Here is a 23028-nt window from a genome sequence, read left to right as displayed (position 1 = left end):
GGGCCTTGTGCAGACCTCCTGTCTCATGCTGTGACTAAGAATGCCTTAACCTCCTGGGAATGCAGCCCAGCAGCTCTCAGCCTTATTTTACCCATCCCCTACGCAAGATGGAGTTGCTCTGTTTCAAACGTCTCTGACAAAAGCACTCTCAATATCTGACCCCCCCACTAACAAGAACAAATAAATAAACTAAAACCATAATAAAACATCAATAATCTGGTGTCTAGGAGAAATTTAGCTGTTGTGCACCATTTGTTATGATGAAACTCCTCCAGCTTCTCCAAATGCTGTGAGCCATCTCGTGTCTGAAGGTCAGATAGAACCTGTGACTTAGGTACCTCAGGTGTCCAAGTGTCACTACCAGATTACCCTTGACCACCAGATTCTTTCAGCAGCCTTGGGGTGGGGGAGTGGACAGTGAAGGTGACTGTTGCAAGCATTAAGTGTTGGAGTGCTATACTGCCTCCATCCTCTCCAGCCCCTCTGTTCCCCATGATTTGTTTCTCCTGGAGTGAACGTACTCAGAGGACCTTAAGAGCAAGGTCTTAAAATATGTGCAACACATACAAGCTTTTCAAAGAACAATTATTCAGAATACATACAGAACTCTTACAAATCAGCAAGACAGGCAAGCTAGTAGAAAATAATTTAGAGATAGAAACAGGCACTTAGTACAAAAGGATACACAAATCACCAATAAATAGGCAATGGCCCTGGGACTTCCTGCTCACTGTACCTGCACCAACAGCCTGACTGGGCCAGGCTTTCCACTGGTGCAGTTCTCATACCTGTCATTGCCAAGAATGGCTCTTTTTGAAGTGAGGCTGCTGAGTCTGGGAGCATCAAGAGTGGGAGGGAAAGGATGGGCTTGCTATAGCCATGTTTCAGAGCAAAGAGCACAGACTGGGGTTTGGGCACTGATGATTCTGTCAGTGTTTATTGTGGTTTTGCCAATTACTTTTCCCCTTGGGCTTTAGCTTCCCTATTTATCTGATGGAAGAGTGAGATGAAATCAGAGTTGTTACCTGATATTCAACACATGGATTCTATATAATTCGGCCAGCACAGTCACTCTCCTTCTCACTCTCACTCTCTCAAATAGGATTGGCTGTCAACATTTAAATATCAAGATTTCAGAGCCGGGCGTGGTGGCTCACGCCTGTAATCCCAGCACTTTGGCAGGCCGAGGCGGGCGGATCACGAGGTCAGGAGATCGAAACATGGTGAAACCCCGTCTCTACTAAAAATACAAAAAAAAAAAAAAATTAATTAATTAAATATCAAGATGTCTGGCTTCCCTTGAAGAATTAGGTGATGGGCCCACATTTCTACAGTAAAACAACTGTCCAGAACTGCGTAGGAGGCCGTGTCTATTAGGCTGGATCAGAAATCTTGCCCAAGCAACACCCCTGCTGCCTCCCTCAGCATGAACCTCGGTATGAAGACGGAGACAATGTTATGTGTTCATCCCATAGGTTCTTCCCAGGCATTTCCCAGGCCCCGTAGGGTTAGCATTGGTTGGCAGAAACCATGTGACAGAGATTTGCCGATGGCAATGTGAGGCAGTAAAGAGATGGTGTAAATTCTCCATGTATTCTTACATTGTGTGGTTGGAAGCTAGAAACCTCTGAGAGGACAGACTGGTAAGAAAGAACCAGCTGACATCCCCAAGTGATCACTACAGGACAGCTGCCAAGAAAAGCTCTCTGACTCCTCCGAGCCCCAAATAGAAGCAAAAAACAAAGCTTGGTTGTGTTAAGCCACTGATATCAGGGGTTATCCGTTACCATGGTAGAGCTTGTCCTCCACCGACTGATGAAATGGATCATAATAATAGTAGCAACTATTCATTGAGCGCTTCCTGATTTGAATGCCTAGTCATTGGGCTAAATACATATAATACCTTAGTTAGTCTTAATAATTATTCTATCTGATAGGTACTATTATTTTACCCTTTTAGATAAGAGGTTTAGAGATGTTAAGTCATACACTTGAGTTCATAGTAAGTGAGAGAGCTAGGCAGTCTAATGCCAAAACTTTCGCTATGCGCCTCTCGCTGAGTCTATCTTTCTCTGTAAAAAAGGCAATGATAATTTCAACTTTAACAGTCAGATATTAGTTGTGCAAAGAGATAGTCTGGGTTAATTTTAAATTATTTGGATCAGTTTGAAGTTACATGGAGAAATTGGCAGTGGTTTAATCTACTTGAACCAGTCTCTACCAGATAAGTATAGTTAGAATCAATTTGAGCTGGATTCTGCTAGTATAGACATTCTGGAACACCCTTGGATCTTTGTTAATCCTTTAACAGAGATATTATTGGCTGTTAGATAGTAATTATTATGTTAAGAAAATATAATTACATTCTTAGGTTACTGAAGAGTTTAATCAGAAATAAATAAATGTTTCAAAAATCATGTGGGCATCTCTAACACTGCTAGCATAGCAAAACCTCCTGCCCAAAACCTCCTTCCAGTCACTCCCTCCTCCATCTTTTCCAAAGAAAAGCCTTATCCTGACTTAACATGCCATAGTGTGGGCGAAGGATTACCCAGGTGCCGAGGCAAGAGACTGAAGGCACAAACCGTTACAGTATAATAAGGAAAATAGAATAAGAATAGTTATAATACAAATTCGATATAGAGATGATCATGGACATTATCAATCATTAGTATAAACATTATTAATCATTAGCTTTTAATATTACTCTTAGTTGTATTACTAATATAACCAAGGAATAACCGGTGGGTATAGGGTCAGGTGCCGAAGGGACATTGTGAGAAGTGACCTAGAAGGCAAGAGGTGAGCCTTCTGTCACACCCGCATAAGGGCTGCTTGAGGGTTCCTTGGTCAAGCGGTAATGCCAGTGCCTGGGAAGGCACCCGTTACTTAGCAGACCGTGAAAGGGAGTCTCCCTTTCCTTGGAAGAGTCAGGGAACACTCTGCTCCACCAGCTTCTTGTGGGAGGCTGGATATTATCCAGGCCTGCCCGCAGTCATCCGGAGGCCTAAACCCCTCCCTGTCGTGCTGTGCTTCAATGGTCACGCTCCTTGTCCACTTTCATGTTCCTCCCATACTCCTGGTTCCTCTTTGAAGTTCTCAGTAGATAGCGGTAGAAGAAATAGTGGAAGTCTTAAAGTCTTTGATCTTTCTTATAAGTGCATAGAAGAAAATGCTGACATATATTGCCTTCCCTCTCTGCTTTGGCTACCTAAAAGCGAAGGGCCCCCTGTCCCATGATCACGTGACTTGCTTGACCTTATCAATCACCTGGACGACTCACCCTCCTTACCCTGCCCCCTTGTCTTGTATGCAATAAGTATCAGCACGCCCAGCTATTTGGGGCCACTACCGGTCTCCACATCTTGGTGGTAGTGGTCCCCCGGGCCCAGCTGTTTTCTCTTTATCTCTTTGTCTTGTGTCTTTATTTCTTACAATCTCTCGTCTCCGCACACGGGGAGAACACCTGCAAAGCCCCGTAGGGCTGGACCCTACACCATAGATTAGTTTCGCTTAGCTTTAAACATTTTATAAATGGAATTACACAGGATGCATTCTTGTGCCTGCATTCATTCAACACTATGTATGCCAGATTTACCCATATTATTGTATGTAGCTGTATTGTTCATACATTTGTATTGCTGTATAATATTCCAGTGTATGAATATGCCATAATTTATTTATCCATTACACTGTCATTGAATATTGGGTTGTTTCCAGTTTGGGTTTATTACAAATAATGCTGCCATCAACCTCTTTCATATCTTTAATTATACTTGTGTAACCATTTCTTTAATACATATAGATAGGCATGAAGTTACTGGATTATACAGTACATGCATACACTTCTTTAGTACATAATGTCAAACATTTTCCAAAGTGGTTCTACCAATCTACATACCCAGCATCAGGGTATAAGAGCTTCAGTTGCTCCATAATCTTGCCAGTATTTGGTATTGACCATCTTTTTAATTTTAGCCATTCTGATGGGTCTGTAGTATTAACTCATTGTGGTTTTAATGTGTATTTTCCTGAACATCTATGAGGCTGAGCACCTTTTTGTATATTATTGGTCATTTTGCTCTCCTCTTTCATGAAGTACCTTTTCAAGTCTCTTACTATTTTTCTACTGGAGTGTGTATTTTTTTATTTACTTATAGGAGTTCTTTTATATATTACTGATAAGATCCCTTTTTATATTTGTGGATTTTCTTTTTACATTGTATGGTGTGGCTCTATCATAATTTACCTATTTCTATTTATAATTATTTAGATTGCTTTCAATGTTTTTATTCCAACAACTTCTATGAATTGAGTATTGTGGGTATTGTTTAGGATAGAGTATTTAGTATCAATCTCTTAGGTTTTATGAAATATTTTTTCAACAGCATTCAGCACCATAGGAAAGGCAAATGGCTGGGATCAGCCAGGTTGAGTTTTCCTTTCCAGGAAAGTGAGATTAAAAAATAGAATACCACAAGATAATTGATAATATTGGTTTTTAAAAAGTCATTGAAATTATAAAATTGATAAGGTCAATCACGTGACTTGCTTGACCTTATCAATCACCTGGGCTACTCACCCTCCTTACCCTACCCCTTGTCTCGTATGCAATAAATATCAGCGCGCCTAGCTATTCCGGGCTGCTACCAGAATAGCGCACCCAGCTATTCGGGGCCACTGTTGACTCTGAACTACGTAAGGAGGGAAGTAAAGACAGCATGGGAATTAGAGTTACTAGATATAGAGATAGAAAGGATGGTGGGCTGGAGGCCAAGTGAATTGGGAGGAATAGAGTGATTACACTGTAAGGACAGGAAGTCATGGTCAGAGAACAGTATATCTGAATATGTGGTTTCAGAAGTGGGACAATTCTTCAGTAATGAGAAGGACCAGATAGCTGAAGTAGAAGGCAAGTGGTGAATTTTGGTGAAAATTTGCAAACCATGCATCTAACAAGGGGTTATATCCAAAATATACAAGGAAATCAAACAACTCAATAGCAACAAAACAAAACAAACACCAAGTAATTTAATTTAAAAGTGGGCAAAAGACCAAAATAGGCATTTCTCAAAAGAACACATATATATGGCCAACAGGTATATGGAAAAAAAATACTCAACATCACTAATCATCACGGAAATGCGAATCAAAACCAAAGTGCGATATCACCTCCCCCCAAATAGAATGAGCATTATCACAAAGGCGAAAATGACAAATGCTTGTGTGAATATGGAGAAAACGGAACCCTTACACACTGTTTTGGTGGGAGTGTAAACTAGTACAACCATTATGGAAGACAGTATAGAGTTTCCACAAATAAAAGTAGAAGTATCATATGATTCAGAAATCCCACTACTGGGTATTGATCCAAAGAAAATCAATACGTCAAAGGGAAATCTGCACTCCCATGTTTCCTGGAGCCTTATTCACAATAGCCAAGCTATGCAATTATCCTAAAAGTCCATCAGTGCATGAATGAATAAAGAAAAGGCAGTACATATGCACAATAGAATAAAATTTAGTCATAAAAAAAGCATGACACCTTGTTATTTGCAGCAATGTAGATGAACCTATAGGGCATTACATTAAGTGAACTTAGATGACATCATATTAAGTGAAAAAGCCAGGAACAGAAAGACAAATACCACATGATCTCACTCATTTGTGGGCTCTAAAAAAAGTCAATCTCATAAAAGTACAGAACAGCATAGTGGTTGCTAGAGGAGAAATGGGGAGAGATTGGTGAAAGAGTACAAAATTACAGATAGGAGAAATAAGTTGTGGTGTTCTATTTCACATTAGAGGGACTATTGTATATTTCAAGGCACCTAAAAGAGTCTTTTCGATATCTGCGCCGAGAAGAAATAAGTAAGGTGATGTATTTGTTACATATACTGTTTTGATCATTACACAATGTACACAAGTATTAAAATATCACACTGTACCCCATAAAAATGTGCAATTCTTGTGTCAAAAATCAAACTTTTACAAAATACAGAATGTGTTATAAGTAAAACACACACACACACACACACACACACACACGCAAAGAGAGGCCAGAGAATTGAATCAGGCCATCTAAATGGACACTGAAGTCACTCAGTGTGATGAACTCAAGAATAAGACTTTGAGACAACTGTAACAACGTTAATAGGAAAAGAGAGAAAGAGAGTGTCCAGGAGATGTTAGGGGACAGTGCAGGGAAATGGTGATGTATAGCACAAGCTTTAAGGAGCAAGAGGTTTTCTTTCTTTTTTTTTTAAAAAAAATCCCTCCACTGGGAGTCCAGACCCACTGCCCATCTCTCCAGCACCTGCTGCTCTGTGTTCCCCCACAGGCCCCTCAGGTCACTCAGCATCCTCAGCATTGGGCAGGTCACTGTTTGGCTCAGCAGGGACACGGGGAAGGGTCCTGAGCTTTATGACCCTTGGGCACTGCAGTGGGGAAGTGGCCATGGGCTGGGGCACCATTGCTGGTTTTCAGTGTTCATGCTGAATTTATCAAAGTTTAACAACATACCTTATACCAGCAATTCAAGTCTACTTATATGTAAATACGCATATTATATTTATTCATATATAGTTGCATCGTTTATACAAATGTCAATACAACTGACATCTAAAATATTATATATTTAATGTATCAAGTCTATATTACAGATACATGTATACATATACACGTAATGTTGTGTGTATTTATTTTTTCACTTTTAGGCTCTGGAGTGCATGTGCAGGTTTATTATATAGGTGAACTGCATGTCACGGGGGTTTAGTGTACTGATTATTTGCCACCCAGCTAATAAGTATAGTACACCATAGGTAGTTTTTCAATTCTCTCTCTCCTCTCACGACCCTCAAGTACACATGTAGGAGCAAGAGATTTCTAGTAAGAAGAGATGAATAATGGTTTGAAAGGAATCAAAAGGAGCAAAGAGAACCTATACACCACATTCCCACCCTGAAGTACTTAGAGTTTCAGAGAATAAGTAGAGTCTCTACCTGAAATACACAGGAAGCAATGTCATCAAGGGAAAACCCAAGTTACATTTAAAGCCAGGAGAAGCAAGGAACTGTCCATAAAGAAGCAGTCTAAGGAAATAGGGAAGTTTGCTAGTCATGCAGCTGAACTTCTATAGAGTACAACTGAAAGTAAGGGAGGACAAGGGTGTTGGGTCAAGAAAGAACAATCAGAATATTATGGTGATAAAAATACCAGAGAGAATAGGTGAGCAAAGGGACTTAGGATTTGGATGGTGATCAAAGAAACCAGGAATGGTCAGCAGAAGGGGGTTGCTTCATCAGACTAAAGAAAGGGGGAGGGTGCACTCTCCTTAGTTATCTGACATGGAGACAGGCATCTCAGGTAGTGAGCAAGGAAGTCCAAATCTAGTCGTTAGACACTCAGGAGTGGGCAGTCACCCTGCCAGTTTCAGCCCTACGTTTACGGTTCCAGTTAAGAGTAAGTCGTCAAACCAAGGGAACACAGGAACCGAGATGGTACGCTCCAAAAAGTTCAGTTCTGCTCGGAAGCGCTCCCTACAGGATCCTGTTCAGAGATGCAGGAGGAGGCAAAGCTGCTGGTCTGCGCTTGGCGCCATTCTGTGCTCCCTTCTGCCCTCTTCTTTTGGCCCAAGTTCTAGTCCCATCTGCTTTGTCACCCCCTGCCCACCTAAGGGACTTCCTTCTCTGGTCTTCACCATCCTCATGGTAAAATGGACATGACATCTCTAATCACACATATCTATCCAGTGATGTAAATGCAGTGAAAAGGGCTTTGAACAGTGTTGTCAGGGAAGGAGACTGAGGCACTGATTTCTTCCCATTTTCCCAATTCCTGCTTCAGCACTGCTCACCTAGGCTCCAGCCCTCTAAATCTATCCTAGCCCTTTGGTCGATCTTTGCCTACTGAGGGCAAAACTACATAGTATACCAAAAACAAGGATTAATACTACAGCCCCATTTCTTCTCTTTGCCATTTCCCATGACAACTCTTAAACCTAGAAACTGGTACCATTTCCCTGATTGGTGGGACCTGCTTACTAGACCAAAAGGGATGTGTATGTACATTTCATAATGGGCATTCAGTTATGGGATGATGTGAGGGCTGTGTGTGAGATAAATCCTGGAGCTGGTCTGGCCACATCCCAGTGACTCATTTGGACTCATTTGGACAAGTAACTGGAGCTCCTATTTGAAAGAATGACAAGCAAGCTACCTCAAATTTCTCTTTCTCAACCCATGACTTCACCTTTTCTGTTCCTTAATGCTCTCATCATCCAGCCCTCCTTTCTGCTGTTTTTCCTCAGTGTTCAAGCCTGCACCCTAGTCTCCTGTGCCATCCCACTTTTTCGGGGTTCTGCCCTGTTACCCCTCTCTGAATAACGTCAGCCCTGCCCACTACCCTGCTGTAAGGATCTGCCCAGCTCTTCCTCTGTTGGTTTTAAACTGTGCATCTGCTGCCACCATGTACATCAGAGTCCCAATTTCCATTACTCCCCCGCCTTTCCCCCTGCTCCTCCTCCTACCCCTTATTTCTCATCCCCTGTACTCTAGTTCCCAGTCCCAATCGAGCCACCCCCAACCAGCCATGACAATTCACAGCTCTCATCCTGGAGAGATGGTTTCCCTCCTGCTGGGACAGTTCTGGGGCAGTTCAGAATTGCCAGGACTGTGGATTCCCAGCAGCTTGACCTGGTGGACACACGGAATGCAAGACAACAGCAAACCCACCTTCAGCCTTGGTAAGTGACAGGACCCCTTTTCCATGACCAGATCCTGGTTACCTTGCTACTGTCTCTATTTTGTCTCCATTCCCATCTGGGCAATCCTCTTCAGATGCCACAGATTTCCTTTTTTTCAACAGTTTGCTCCTTTCCTCTCATGCCTGGTCAGCCAGACTGCATGAGGTTCTCTACGTTTGAGACTGGCTTCTCCATGGAACTTGGTCTGTAGCCACAGAGCAACCTGCAGGGCCAGTGACAGAGAATGAAGAGGAGAGTGAAGAGTGGAACACATCTAATGTGTTCTCTAGAGGGTAAGTCTTGTCGATCTGCCCTGTGTTCAAGTGAGTGCAACCCCTGAGCATCACACATAGGGCACAAGGTCCCTGCTTTAGATAGATAGGGACTCAGGTTTGTTTCTGTTTCCTTTGGGCTGGTTCCTCCCAGACGCCATTTTCTTCATCCTAGGATTCCAGGACCATCCCAAGGACTTTCTGCCCTTGAGAAATGTCTCCTGCAAAAAGGGGAGGGTCCCTCCGTTATGCTGTCATCAAAGCTCTGAGGGTTGAGCCTCTTGATCAGTCAGCGCTTCTACTTCAGAGTGGGAAAGGTGGCAGTCTAGAAGGCAAGAATGTGTCCAGATCCTGAGCAGATGATAGCATCAGATGAACACATGACATTAAGAAGTGCTATCCTCAAACTGAGGTCTAGATTCAATATAATCTCAATAAAAATCTAAAAGATATTTTTAGGGAACTTGACAAGCTCATTATAATTTATATGGACATACAAAGGACCAAGAAGAGGCAAGACTCTCTTGAGAAGACATCCTTCCCTACCAGATATTAGAATTTGTTACATAAATTATGGTAATTAAGATAGAGTAGTGCTGTTGCAAGCTTAGACAAATAGACCAATGGCACAGAATAGAGTCCAGAAATGGTCTTGCACATATGGGGACACTTTCTTTATGGCCACAGTAGCATAGCAGACCAGTGAGGAAGGATTATCTCTTCGATAAGTTGGTGGTGGGTCAACTGGATACTCCTTTGGAAAGAAAGAAGCTGGATTCCTACCTCACACTGCACTCGAAAACCAATTTCAGGTGGAATACAGATCTCACTGAGAAAGGGTAAAACAACAAATCCTCTTAAAGATTAATAGCTCTGCCCGCAGATGGCCATGGAGCTCCTGCGATGTGTTATGAAGTATAAAATCTGCACTGGACTTTAAACATTAGTAGGACAAAACAATGTAAAATATCTCAGTAATTTTTATATTCAAACATTGAATCATTGACAAATTGGATATACTCAGTTAAACATCACAGTATTAAAGTCGTTTTATCTAATTCTTGCTCTCTTAACGCGGATACCAGAATGTTTTAAACTACATGAGTGGCTCAGCTCATACTTTTATAGAACAGCACTGCCCTAAAAAGTAATATAAAAATAACCTCAGGTCATCAAATTAGACAAAGATGTCTTAAATGAAAATAAGAAGCAATAATCATAAAGGAAAAGACTAATACATTTGACTACGTTTAACTTTTGGTGTCCAGAAGACACTATTAAGAAACTAAAATGGCAAGCCACACGGAGGGAAAATAAATTTGCAGCATGTACAGCCCTCAAAATAATGTATTGAGAACTCCAACAAATTGATAAAGATAAACGATCCAATTAAAAATTTTGTTCAACACTGTGTCCCAGACTAAACCCATTCTGCAATTCACATTGTGTCCTGAGCGAATGAATGGATGGATGAATGAATGAAGTACTGAGTGGGGAAGAGCACAGTCTTCAGTCAGTATTTAGGTGCTTACTAAAACTAGGGGTGGTTTCTTTCTTTATGCTAGATCTACTTTTGATTCTTTTTTTATTTTTTATTTTTTAGACGGAGTCTCTCTCTGTCACCCAGGCTGGAATGCAACAGCACAGTCTCAGCTCACTGCAACCTCCGCCTCCCAGGTTCAAGCGATTCTCCTGCCTCAGCCTCCTGAGTAGCTGGGATTACAGGCATGCGCCACAACGCCTGGCTAATTTTGTATTTTTAGTAGAGATGGGGTTTCACCATGTTGGTCAGGCTGGTCTCAAACTCCTGACCTCAGGTGATCCACCTGCCTCAGCCTCCCAAAGTGCTGGGATTACAGGCGTGAGCCACCGTGCCCGGCGATTCTTTTAAAATAAACGACATTATTTAAGGTATCTAGCAGACTCAAATTCATAGAAACAAAAAGTGAAATGCCAGGGGCTGGAGAGAAGGGAAAAGGGAAACTTGTTTAACGGGTGTGAAAAAGTTCTGGAGATTGGTTTCACATAGTTTGATATACTTAATACTACTGTACTTTAATACTTAAAAATGGCTAAGATGGTAAAATTATATTATGTGCATTTTAAACACAAACATTAAAAATAAACTATAAAGTCAACAGATTCCTTAATTAGGAAAGGTTTATTCTGTCAATATTATCGCATTGGTCATCTTGGCCACACTGGCCAGAATGTGTTCTCAGAGAGGAAACCTCTGGTTTTTTTGTGAGGTTTTGATTCTGGTCATCTGCTTTAAGGTGGGAGAGGTTTCTGACTCCTTCCAAAAGCTTTTTTAGGAAATGATTGGCCAAGGTGAGGTCCAATTATCTGTCCCATACCTCCTGGGTCTGCCCCTTGCCGGAAAGCCCTTTCCTGGCGGTCTCCAGGGGACCTTCTAGTAACCAGCCGGGCCTGAGAAGCTGGGGCAGGTGAGTACAGTGCCAGAAAAGGGCGGGGCGCGAAATAAGATCCCGACCGGCGGGCGCGGGGCGGGGCGGTGCAGGCAGGGGAAGTGGCTGGCCGAATGAGACCCGCCCCGACCGGGCAGCACTACCCGAGCGCTGTTGCCTGGAGACCGCGGGACGCCGTTGCCTGGAGACGGCGGGGACGCGTTGCCTGGAGACTGTGGAAGGCCCTGGCAAGAGGGCGCGGGGCAGCCCAAGGCCATGGGGGGACACCCAAGACAGAAGGTGATTCCAGATGAGGTCCATCAGAACCAGATCTTGCAGGAACTGTACCTCAAGGAGCTACGAACCCAGAAACTCTACACGCAGTATCACGTGAATCCCCTCCGCAAGAGTGAGAGGCACGGCGGGCTGGGGGAAGGGCCAGAGCGGGAGGGCGCCGGGGAAGGAGGAGCCCTCTGGGCTGCGGGGTGGGAACGCGGTCCCAGCAAAAACTCTTTCCCCAGCACCCGCCCCCTCTCCTAGGTTTCAGGAACCATGACTTTGGAGAGGCCACATCGTATCAGATGTATTCGCCGTATTAAAGTTCATGCGCAACACGATAAAATCCTTTCGTTGTAGAAAAAAAAAGTTGTATGGCTTTTTATGATTTTACTTTTGAAATAATTATATTTTGCAGGCTGTTTGTGTTTTGTTTTTGTTTGTATTTTGGGTTGTTTTTAACAAGTGAAAGGTTTTTCTTCAGGCTTCTGATATTGTCATTCAGAAAGTTCTGGGGTGCCCCCTGATAAACCATTCTTACCCTCCACTCTTGTCACTGTGCACTCTCCTTGGGCAGTTTGTTCTGTCCTGCCACACCACCTTCCCCTGAATGCCACTGGGCCTGAAATGGAGCTTCAGATCCACACACCCAACCACCTCACAGCTCCCCTCCCTGGACAACCCACAGGCACCTCACACCCAGCAGGAGGAAAGCCAGACTCATTCCCACCTTCCCCACTCTCTGCTGCTCTAGAATACCCTGTCTCTGCAAAAGGCCCCGGATGATTCACTCTCATGATCAGAATCATTCACTCTCATCATCTAATGATCTCGTGATCATTAGAAACCTCGGAGTCCTCCTCAAGGTCTCTCTCCCTTCCTCCACACACTTAAAAAAAAGGCACAAGTCCTGTTTATTAACATTCCTCTCCCCTGATCCACTTGTTCCTGCTTCAGGGAAAGACACCAGCATGCATATGGATTCCTCTCTGCCTCTGCTCAGGTACTTTCATGCTCTAAGTAGCACCTCAAACAGCCTCTGCGTGCATCCTCACTCCTGAAGCCTCTGCAGGGCCCTAGTCCTTGCTGCCTGGATTGGTCTGATGGGCTCCCAATTCCTTATTCTCTTTCCCTCCAAGCTGGCCCCTCCGACCAAACCCCTACACATTTGCTAGCTTAGCACTATGCTAGGAGGACAATTAGATCACATCAATCCCACCTAAAATCCTTCCCATAGCTTCTGAGGTAAAGTTTAAATCAATCAGGACATAAGGCGCATTGCATCTGGCTCTGGTTTCTGCCAGCGTCATCCCATACTCCTCTCCCCCACTTTACCCTGCTCCTTTAAGAAATACTTTGGTGCCTACTCTGCATCAGCCATTGCTGACGAATCCCACACACACTCCTTTCCCCTCTGCCATTTCTAAATAAATGGATTTCTTAAACGCATCATGTCATTTCCCACTTTACCTGCATAAACGTTGCTTCTTCCGGAATGCCTCTCCCAACTCTGTGCCTAATAAGTAAAGTCCACTTTGTTGCCTGGCTCTATAGAGAAAATGTACTGTCTTCACTTTCCTTCTAACTAACTTGGTTTTCTTCTGGAGTCCCCAACCACTAGTTTCAGGAAAGCAAATTAGTGTCCAAAGCCATTCAAACTGGGTCCATACCAACAACGGAAATAACCTCTTCAGGCAACCTTCATGCTCTCTAGGGAAAATGCTGTCTCCCAGCTCATGTCCCCTGAGCATGTGAGCCATTGGAATAGTGAGAAAATATTACAACTTGTATTGATTACTTTTATTTATAAAGATAGAAATTTTATTTGCCAATATACTGATAATAGTCCATAAAACTATATAATTATACATCTTTTAAGGGCGCATTCTCTAAAGTTCTTTTACTGATAGGAGTTTGAGACAAGCAGCTTGGAGACCACTGGTTTCTACTGGTGTCTGCTCATTTCCCACTACTCTCCATCCAGCTCACTCCACTGGAGCCACTCGGGCTCTCCTGACATTTCTCAAACTCCCCAGGCTCATGCTCATATGCTTCCCACACACACAGCACATTCCCTCACTTCATTCAAAACTCTGCTCGTATGTATCTCCCTAGAGATACATCACCCACACCCCAGCCCCAACACCAACTGTCCATCCATGTAACCTGCTTTACTGTTCTCCATCACACTTACATTTGCCCGGTGATATATGTATGTTTATTGCCTGTCACCACAAATCGAGTAAAAGCTCAGGGGACACAAGAGCTATCTCTGTCTTGTTTACAGCCTGTTCTTCAGTGCACAGTAATTATGAGCTGAGTGGATGAATGTGGATGCTGCTCCTCTGTTACCATGTGCCCTCCTGGGCATAGATCACTGGCTGGCAAACCTCTTTGACCTTCCCCATAGGCCAGCACTGTCCAAGAGAATTCATCAGTGATGAAAATGTTCTCTGTCTTGGCTGTAGTCAAAACTGTAGCCATTAACCGCATGCAGCTATTGAGCACTTGAAATGTGACTAACTTGGCTAAGGAACTGAAGTGTTCGGTGTAATTAATTTTAGTTATTCAAATCCAAGGAGCCACATGTGGCCAATGACCACCATTCTGGGCAGTGCCACTGTAGATTGTGAGGTTCTTGAGGGCCTTATCCAATCGTGTATTATCCTAGCACCCAGGATAATACCTGGCATGTACCAGATACTCTGAGTGCCAAATGTGTGTCCTGTTTAAGGTGGACCTTAGAGAGGGCAGGGAACTCATGTTTTAATCTGAACTTGTGATGCTGTTTTTTTTTTTTTTTTTTCTAGTTCATACAGTCACCAGGAAGCCCATGTCTTGGCATGATAACCTGGAGGAACCTGCAGATGGTAAGTCCTGGGCTTTGAAATGCCATTGAGATAGAGCCCAGAGAGGCAGGCTGGCTGGAGAGACCTCTCAGGGTCGTGATATCTTGGAGCACGCATCAGAGTCCTCTGCTTTGATCCTGGAAATGGGACTCATCCTAACCAAGCTCAAAAAAGACAGATACTCAGTCTGTGGCAGATAGAATAAAAAAATTAAAATATTTTTTAAATAAAATTTTTAAAAGATGGACATATTCAATTATAACTGTCAAGCCAACTAATGTTCCTACTGGCTTAACATTGCCTTCATTCATTCATCAAACATGTAGATATTATAGGCACAAGTTCTGAAGCTGTACTAACTCAGTTCAAATCCTGGTTCTGCTACTCATTAACTGTAACATTGGGCAGGTTTTTTTAACCTCTCTTAGCTTATTTCTCAGGATTGATGTGAGGATTAAACAAAACAATGCCAGTGCATAGAACAGTCGCTGGTACATGGTCCTCAGGAAATATTAGTCCCGTGATTATTTTCATTATTAGGTAATCTCTATGGTGGGGCTGGGTGGAGGGATCTCATAGCATAATGAAGAAGAGAAGTAGACTTGGAAATAAGTAGACAAGTAAACAGCGACCATGACTGATGTGAGAACAGCATAGGAAACAGGTGCCTCCGTCAGGCAGTGGAGTTCTGGGAAGACCTCTTGGAGGAGGTGACCACAAGGTGAGGTGGAGAAGATTGTGGAAGGACATTCCGAGTTCTATGGAAAGTTACAGAAATGAGAAACATGACTACAAGTAGTTTGGCATGGCCACAACGTAGAGGTGGAGAAAGGGCCCTATTTGGGAGTGAGGGAGGAGAGATATTTGGTGGAAAACCTGATCCCTCTTGGAAAGCTTTCCTTCTTCCCCTCTACCTTCCATGAGCAAAATTTGGTGAAGGACGGATGACTGCAGCTGGGATGGGAAGTGGGAGAGCAGAGGCTCTCAGAGCATTATGAAGGAGGCAGATAAGTCAATAAACTAATAGAGAGGGCATCATCACAGGCAGTAAGGTGTTATCTGTAGTGCACTCTCCTGACTAGAGGGTAAAGGGAACCTGTAGTAATACGGAATAGAACAGGAAATGAGGGTCCTGAAAGCCAGGCAGGAGTTAGCTGCTCTCTCTCTTACATTAAGGATGTGCCAGCCCAGTGTCCGTCCCTCGAATCACCTTCCTTCATTTCATTCCCAGCCATCTTGCTGAGATAGACATTTTCCTCCCATTTCACCGATGAGTAAAGTGTGGCCCAGAGAAGTGATGCCACCCAACAAGCCGGTAGTAGCACTGACTCCAAAGCCCAGGTTCATTCCATTGTCTGCCTGCCTCTCTCCGGTGGAGACTTGATAGGGCAGAAGAACTATGGAGCTGCAAATCCATCTGGTGTCGGCAGCCATACTTATTTCAATACACAAAGACTTGACCTCACTTCTTACAACCCTGCTCCTCACTCTCTGTTGTGCTACACTGGCCAAACTCGCTCATGCCTCGGGGCCTTTGCTCTTGCTGTCTGCAGTGTGCTCCTCCTCTGCCTCTTCCCAGGGCTGGCTCCTACTTGGCAACCAGAGAGGCCTTCTCTCGCCGCCCCATCTACAGCAGCTGCCCTTGCCCACACATGACCCTTCACCTATTCCTTTCTTCACAGCACGTATCCCTGTCTGCCACCATCACGTCATTTTGTAAACCCGGATACTGTGTCCTCTGCCCCATCTAGACCGTGAGCTCTAGGAGAGCAGGGACCATGCTGTCACTCAGCACTCTATGCCCAGCGCCCGGAACCATGCCTGGCACAGAGTTTGAGCTCACCACATATTTGTTGAAAGATGAGTGGAGAGACCAGACACCCTGGTCTTGAGGCTGAGGCAAACCTCCGAGGCCCAGATGCTCTGCCTGAAAGGAACAATGTGGACGCAGGAAAGGGCACAGGACCAACCTCTGGTCCCAAAGCCTGACTCCTTCATAACTCATACCTTGTCTCCCAAGCCAGGTTTCTGAATCTCATTCACCATGCTGCCCAGGGACCAAGGAAGAAGTACCCAGAGACACAGACTGAAAACCAGGAAGTTGGATGGGACTTAGAGCCCTTGGTAAGCGTGGCTCCTTCCTCGGGAAACACGAGGAAACACAGCGGCAATGTAGGTGGTGACCGTAGAATAGAGCGGGGGCCAGACATGCCTGGGCTTGAACCTGGCTACCTCTTACCAGCTGGGTAAGTTACTAAGCTCTCTTATGCCTCAGTTTAATTGTTGTAAAATGGAGCTAATACAGTACCTATCTCATAAGCTTGTTATGAGGATGAAACAAGGTGATATTTGTGCAGTACCTGGAACAGTGCCTGGCACATGGTAAACACTGTGTGTTTAAATAAAGGTACTGATGACAGATGCCTGAGTCAGCTCCGTCAGCTATCAGCAAGGTGGTCTTGGGTGTGCCACTCAATATCTCTGAGTTCTGCTTCCTTACCCATAAAAAATGGACATGTGGCTGAGCGTAGTGGCTCACGCCTGTCATCCCAGCACTTTGGGAAGCCAAGGCAGGCGGATCACCTGAGTTCAGGAGTTTGAGACCAGCCTGGCCAACATGGCGAAACCCCATCTCTACTAAAAATACAAAAATTAGCTGGGCGTGGTGTCGCACGTTTGTAGTCCCAGCTACTGGGGAGGCTGAAGCAGGAGAATCACTTGAACCCAGGAGGCAGAGGTTGCAGTGGGTCGAGATCACGCCATTGCACGCCAGCTTGAGTGACAGAGTGAGACTCTGTCTCAAAAAAATATATTAATTTTAAAAATATATAAACAACATTTTTTAAAATTAAAAAATAAAAATTTAAAAAATTAAAACAAAAAAACATAAAAAATGGACATGTGAGTAAGTGTCCTCTCCTTGTTTGATTGGAAGGGCACAATTAGCCACTTTAGCACACAATCACCCTACGGAATACAGCGCTTCTGTTTTTAAGGGAGAAATGTGCAATATGGAATAGACAGGTCCAAGAAATTTCTGCCACGCGAGTCTTTAAACCTGCTTATGTCTTTGGTCATGCAGAAGGTTTTCATTTTTAAGTCATCAAATATGCCACCACTTTTCATTATGGTTTCTGGGTTTTGTGCCTCGCTCTGGAAAACCTTCAACACCTACATTACCAAGCATCTATTCTATATTTTTCTCTAACTTTTTTTTCTTCTTCTTCTCTCTTTTTGTATATATATATATAATATATTATATATTATATATACTATAATATGTTATATATAATATTTATAAATAATATATTATATATAATATAATATATAATATTATATATAGTATATATAATATATATTATATTATATATTATATATATACAAAATATGTACATATATATGTACATATACACACCCAAATGTGTATACACATATATACATACCTACAAGGAGGGACTTTGTACAAAGGGACAGGTATGGTTAGAGAGCTGGAGAAGATAACCACTCAAAGAGAAAGAGGAGGTGGGGAGATAACGTCATGAATAAGAAAAGTGTTAAAATTTGTATTCAATGACAGTTATCAAATGTAAATATGAATAATGGGCCAATATTCAATGACTGTTAAAAACCAGAAGGAATGGTACTGGAAGTGCTAGTGGAAAAAAATTAATTTAAAATTTAAAAACCAGAAAGAAGACTTTTCCAAGTGGGGAAACTCCTGTGAAAGGCATAAGCACCACTATGGGGTTTTGCAGTGAGGGAGGGAGAGAGCCTGGCCTCAACTCTGATTACAGCATGGGCAAGTGCGACTGTGTAGCCAAGGAGCAAGGTGGGGGTGAGTGATGGAAAAATACTAGGAGGAAACACCAGGGGTAGGGGCGGATTCTGGCTAACTTCCACCTAACAGGGTGCTTGCTGAAGGCAGGCTAGCAGGATCAAACATCACCTGGAGAGTGGTGGAGGATGAGGAACCCAATCGGATATCAAGGGTGATCAGATATTAAAGGTGGGGGGTTCTGGTTAAATCACCTTAGCAGGATTTTTACTAGAATTGGACAATGCAGAGGAAATGGAAATCCCAAAATCAGACCTAGTTGAAAAGTAATTCAGGGTGCCTGAGTGGAGTTCATTCAAGGAAATAATCTTTGCCGGGGAGAAGAAAGGTTGTGAAGGATGGGGTGTTCATGTGAAGATAGAAATCAGCCAAGATAGATCATGAAGCAACTTAGAAGAGTAGTACAATGCACAAGTAAATTAATTCTCCATTCTTCATTTTGTTAAAGACCTGGCTCACACAAGTACAAAGTGTGCATGTGGAGATGTTGCATCTTTGACCCTCCAGGACATCTCATGCAGGCTTACGATGACAGGAGGGACAAGTGTGGCCTGCCCTGCTCGGACCTTCATAGGCTCTGCAGATCACAGACTGCATGTGTCTCCAGATCAGTGAGCACTCTGGAGTTGCAAAGGGTCTGCAAATATTCCATGCTGTTCATCATATAAACCTGGGGACAATGCCATCCCAAGGGCACTGCTAGCATAGTAAGAAAGTATACCCCAAAAACCATTAGATGCAGGTGTTGTGCAACCAGAAGCGGTAATTAAGTTGGAGCTTCAGAGTGAAGTAGCTGGGGCAGAAGAGGCTTGATCAGCTGCAACTGGAAGCTCCCTGCTTCCAGGGAAGCTCCAAGGCAGGTACCCTCACCTTGGATAGACAAGATACCTCCAATCTCAGTACTGGGACACTGGCAAAGCCAGACTCAATGACCATCACTCAGCCTCTCATCTCCTGGTAACATTTTCTGGAAGTACATTTTTAAAATTATTTGCACGGTGTAACTTCTATAAGATCGATGTGTCGGAGTGCCGACTTTTACTCAGATTCTACGTGACTCAACAAATTCATTCTTTCAGCAAATATGCATTGAATACCTAGCATGCGCTGGGTCTTGCTCTAGGTGCTGAGGATACTATGGCCTCCAAGGCAGGCAGTGGGACAGGGAGGACCACAACTGTGCGTAGGTTATTCTCCTCCGACTTCACCACATTTTTTAATGTACATGTGGTCATCTGCATTCCACAATGCAGCCACAGGTTGGGAGGGTGGAGCCTGATATAAGCCAGGCCCATTGACTCCAAACCCAGGTCCTCCTGCATCCTCACAGGCTTCTTTCTGATTCTGCATCCTCCTTTCTAGATCAACCCAGAACGCCATGACCGCAGGCTGAATCACTTCAGGGTCTGCAGTGACATCACTCTGTACAAGGCTAAAACGTGGGGCTTAGGAGATGATCACCACAAGTAGCATCCCAGAGGAGGAGCCCGTCTATGGATCTAATGCCCTAAGTGTGCACAGCCCAGAGAAATAAAATATTACTTCAAAACGAAGTCTCACTTTTCCCATTTCCGGTCAAGTCCACTGGTTGAAATCCTTGTGTGGTAAAGCAATGTGAGAAATCAGATAAAGATGGTGGGCGAATTGCATACAATCATCTGCTCTGCCTTCCTAATACTAATAAAGGATCACAAAGGGATACAAAACCCACCACTGAGAGAATGGAAGGAAAATGTTACCAACAGAAAAAAACTGGAAGTGTGTTCAGGAGATAGAAAGCTGATGGAGGAGGATGGCAGGAACCACAAAATGCAAATTGATGGAATGCCTCTGAGCAAGGGTTTCCAGAACTCTAGATAGAGGTTCAGGACTCTGACACAGAGTGGGGTGTGAAGCAGAGAACTGAAATTGGATGTGGGTAGGGGTAATCCCATCCCCACACACACCAGGAGCCGGGTTTATAACATCTCCCCTGCGCTGGAGGCTGGGGGTTTATTCTTGGGGGAAGAGGAGAAGCTCAGGGCACAAGGTTACTAAAACACAAGGCACGAGCCAGGCACAGAACTGAAAACAATCTGTGAAAATCTACAAAAAGAAGGCTGAACCCCTAGCCCAGGTGCCCACCCACACATATACTACATTTTTACCCTAGGTTTGAAGATGGAGTGTTCCCCTCTGGAAAAATAATGAAACTTCTCTAGAGACCCCCACATAGTACCATTTGAGAGACCTTTAAGGAAAGAACCAGGGAAGTCACTTTCCATTTCCTCTTCCTGCTACGAACCATTCCTCCTGGACCTCATCCTGTTGAGCTAGCACCTGCTTCAGAGTTGCAGCCATCTCAGCTTCTGCTCAGCCCCTACAGCCAGTGTGCCACCTCTGCACGACCATGTAGGCCACGGATCTCTGCGGAGTGCGCAAATGACTGGGTGGGCTGTATTAGCAGAAATCTGGTCTCCTGCACTCCTAGGTGCTGCACGTCCCTGAGGAAAGGGTGGAGGGCACAAGGGATCCAATACCATCTCTTCCTCATGGAGCCTTAGCTTCTTAAAGAGGATGCCAAGGAGGGGAAGGGGCGGAAGGAAGGAAGTCAAAGGAATCTTTGCAAAAGGGCCAGCAGGTAAGGAAAGTAATCTAGGAACTGATCATAAAGATGTCATTGAGCCAGCACTGAGGCTCAAAAAAAAAAAAAAAAAAAAAGGAGAAATGAAATCAAAGAGTCAACTCATGAGGTAATGGAGCAGGCAAATGAAAAGAAGTGTGCTGAGGCCGGGCGCGGTGGCTCACGCCTGTAATCCCAGCACTTTGGGAGGCCAAGGCAGGTGGATCACAAGGTCAGGAGATCGAGACCATCCTGGCTAACATGGTGAAACCCCGTCTCTACTAAAAATACAAAAAATTAGCCGGGCGTGACAGTGGGCGCCTGTAGTCCCAGCGACTCAGGAGGCTGAGGCAGGAGAATGGTGTGAACCCGGGAGGCAGAGCTTGCAATGAGCTGAGATCAGGCCACTGCACTCCAGCCTGGGCAACAGAGCAAGACTCCATCTCAAAAAAAAAAAAAAAGAAAAAAAAAGAAAAGAAGTGTGCTGCTCTGAAGCCTCAAATGATGAGTTCCAGAAAGTTAGACTTGTTCCCAGCTGCCATCGAGCTAGATCCTTGGTTGGCCATTCTGTATGCCAAGAGAGTTGTCTTTGTAAAACCACAGAAGCCAATGTTGCCATCCTATGTTGTTATTTAAACCATAGGAAACCAGAACATGAGCATTTTGGCATTTTTTTAAACTAAGAAGTATAAAAACTTAGAGAAAATAAAATTAATATCTAAATTTTAATATATAGTGATCACTTTGGCTTTTTCTTTGGCCTAAGCGGATAAAGAAGAAACTGTTAAAGATCTCTTATTCCTGAGTGAGGGGGAATGCACCTAATGACAAGAAATCATTGCTCATTATTTAAAAAGAGTTAGGTATACTTTGTCTTGGGATCTTGATTTTTATTTTAATTATTTGTTTTGAGAAGAAGGCCATGGACCTTCCAATATCTAATAGGGTTTGGTTAAGGATGGAAACCGTGAGGGCAAGTCTCAGCAGATTCGCCCCATTTTATATCACAGAAGCCCATATACAGAAATTCAGAGTACATTGATGGGGAGCAGTAGAATCCTGCGTTGTGATACAAGGTAAGATACTTGTAAATGCTGCATATAATCTCGGTTCTGTTTTGTAAAATGCAAATGAAATACTGTGCATCATTTTTATATCAGAATAGAACAGGTTCGTTTTCCTCTACACGTCTGTTTGAAATTGCTTTTCCATGAGCACATGCATAATTCTTACATATCCACTCTGCTTGTTTTCAATGTTTTTTTTAAATTTTTGTTGGGCTAAAAAGAGCCTTCTCTTTGGTATCATCATAGCTACCATCATCTACAGCAAAACTGCATATCTAGTACTGGAAGTAATTCAACCAGCAATGTAGTAGATGATATACAGGATTATGATCAGGTATCATTTCTGATTGGCCAGAAGAGTGAGTTTACATGCATGCAGTTGAGGTCCAATGACTTCCAATTAGAGATCTTAGGCCTGGTGTGGTGGCTCACACCTGTAATCCCAGCACTTTGGGTGGCGAAGGCAGGCAGATCACCAGAGTCAGGAGTTCGAGACCAGCCTGGCCAACATAGTGAAACCCCATCTCTACACTACAAAAATTAGCCAGGCTTGGTGGCGGGCGCCTGTAATCCCAGCTACTTGGGAGGCTGAAGCAGGAGAATCATTTGAACCCAGGAAGCAGAGGTTGCAGTGAGCCAGGATCACGCCACTGCACTCCAGCCTGGGTGACAAGGCAAAACTCTGTCTCAAAAAATAAAAAACAAACAACAAAAAAATCTTATACCAAAAGATTCTGAAACATTATTGGACATCTAGTCGTCAATGTGAAAAATGTACCTATTATAATTACACTTGAATTCATCATCATGAATATTTAAATTTTCAGGACAGCATAAAAAGTGGATTTGTTGATATGCAGAAACGTGAATCTAGTTTTACAATCTAGTGTAAATTATAAAATAGATTAAATGCCTGAATGTTTTCATCACAAGGTTGTGCCCTGAAAGCAGTCAATGTGCTTCTGCAGCTCTGCTC

At 43.5% G+C, this 23028-nt stretch overlaps 1 protein-coding gene and 1 long non-coding RNA gene across 2 annotated transcripts; one reads left to right on the top strand and one right to left on the bottom strand.

The window, feature by feature from the left end:
• Window positions 1-575: 575 nt before the first annotated feature.
• On the bottom strand, window positions 576-11611 carry LOC129469141 (uncharacterized). The gene is made up of 3 exons (XR_008652920.2): window positions 11373-11611; window positions 8733-8966; window positions 576-1240 (listed from the first exon to the last, which is right to left on the bottom strand). It is a non-coding gene; the product is annotated as an uncharacterized lncRNA (long non-coding RNA).
• CFAP144 (cilia and flagella associated protein 144) lies at window positions 11531-19932 on the top strand. Its single transcript, XM_055255414.2, has 4 exons — window positions 11531-11832; window positions 14510-14569; window positions 16569-16672; window positions 19746-19932. The coding sequence occupies exons 1-4, from the start codon at window positions 11700-11702 to the stop codon at window positions 19851-19853; spliced, it is 405 nt and encodes a 134-aa protein (XP_055111389.1). The 5' UTR covers window positions 11531-11699; the 3' UTR covers window positions 19854-19932.
• The last annotated feature ends 3096 nt before the right edge of the window (window positions 19933-23028 follow it).

The sequence above is a fragment of the Symphalangus syndactylus genome, chromosome 12, assembly GCF_028878055.3.
Source record: "Symphalangus syndactylus isolate Jambi chromosome 12, NHGRI_mSymSyn1-v2.1_pri, whole genome shotgun sequence".
In the NCBI taxonomy this organism is placed as follows: domain Eukaryota; kingdom Metazoa; phylum Chordata; class Mammalia; order Primates; family Hylobatidae; genus Symphalangus; species Symphalangus syndactylus.
This window is presented reverse-complemented; position numbering and strand designations above follow the sequence as displayed.

Coding starts and splice junctions, on each gene's coding strand:
- CFAP144 (XM_055255414.2), top strand. CDS start 11,700: ATGGGGGGACACCCAAGACAGAAGGTGATTCCAGATGAGGTCCATCAG. Junction 14,570..16,568: donor CCTGGAGGAACCTGCAGATG/GTAAGTCCTGGG, acceptor TTGTCTCCCAAG/CCAGGTTTCTGAATCTCATT. Junction 16,673..19,745: donor GATGGGACTTAGAGCCCTTG/GTAAGCGTGGCT, acceptor CCTCCTTTCTAG/ATCAACCCAGAACGCCATGA.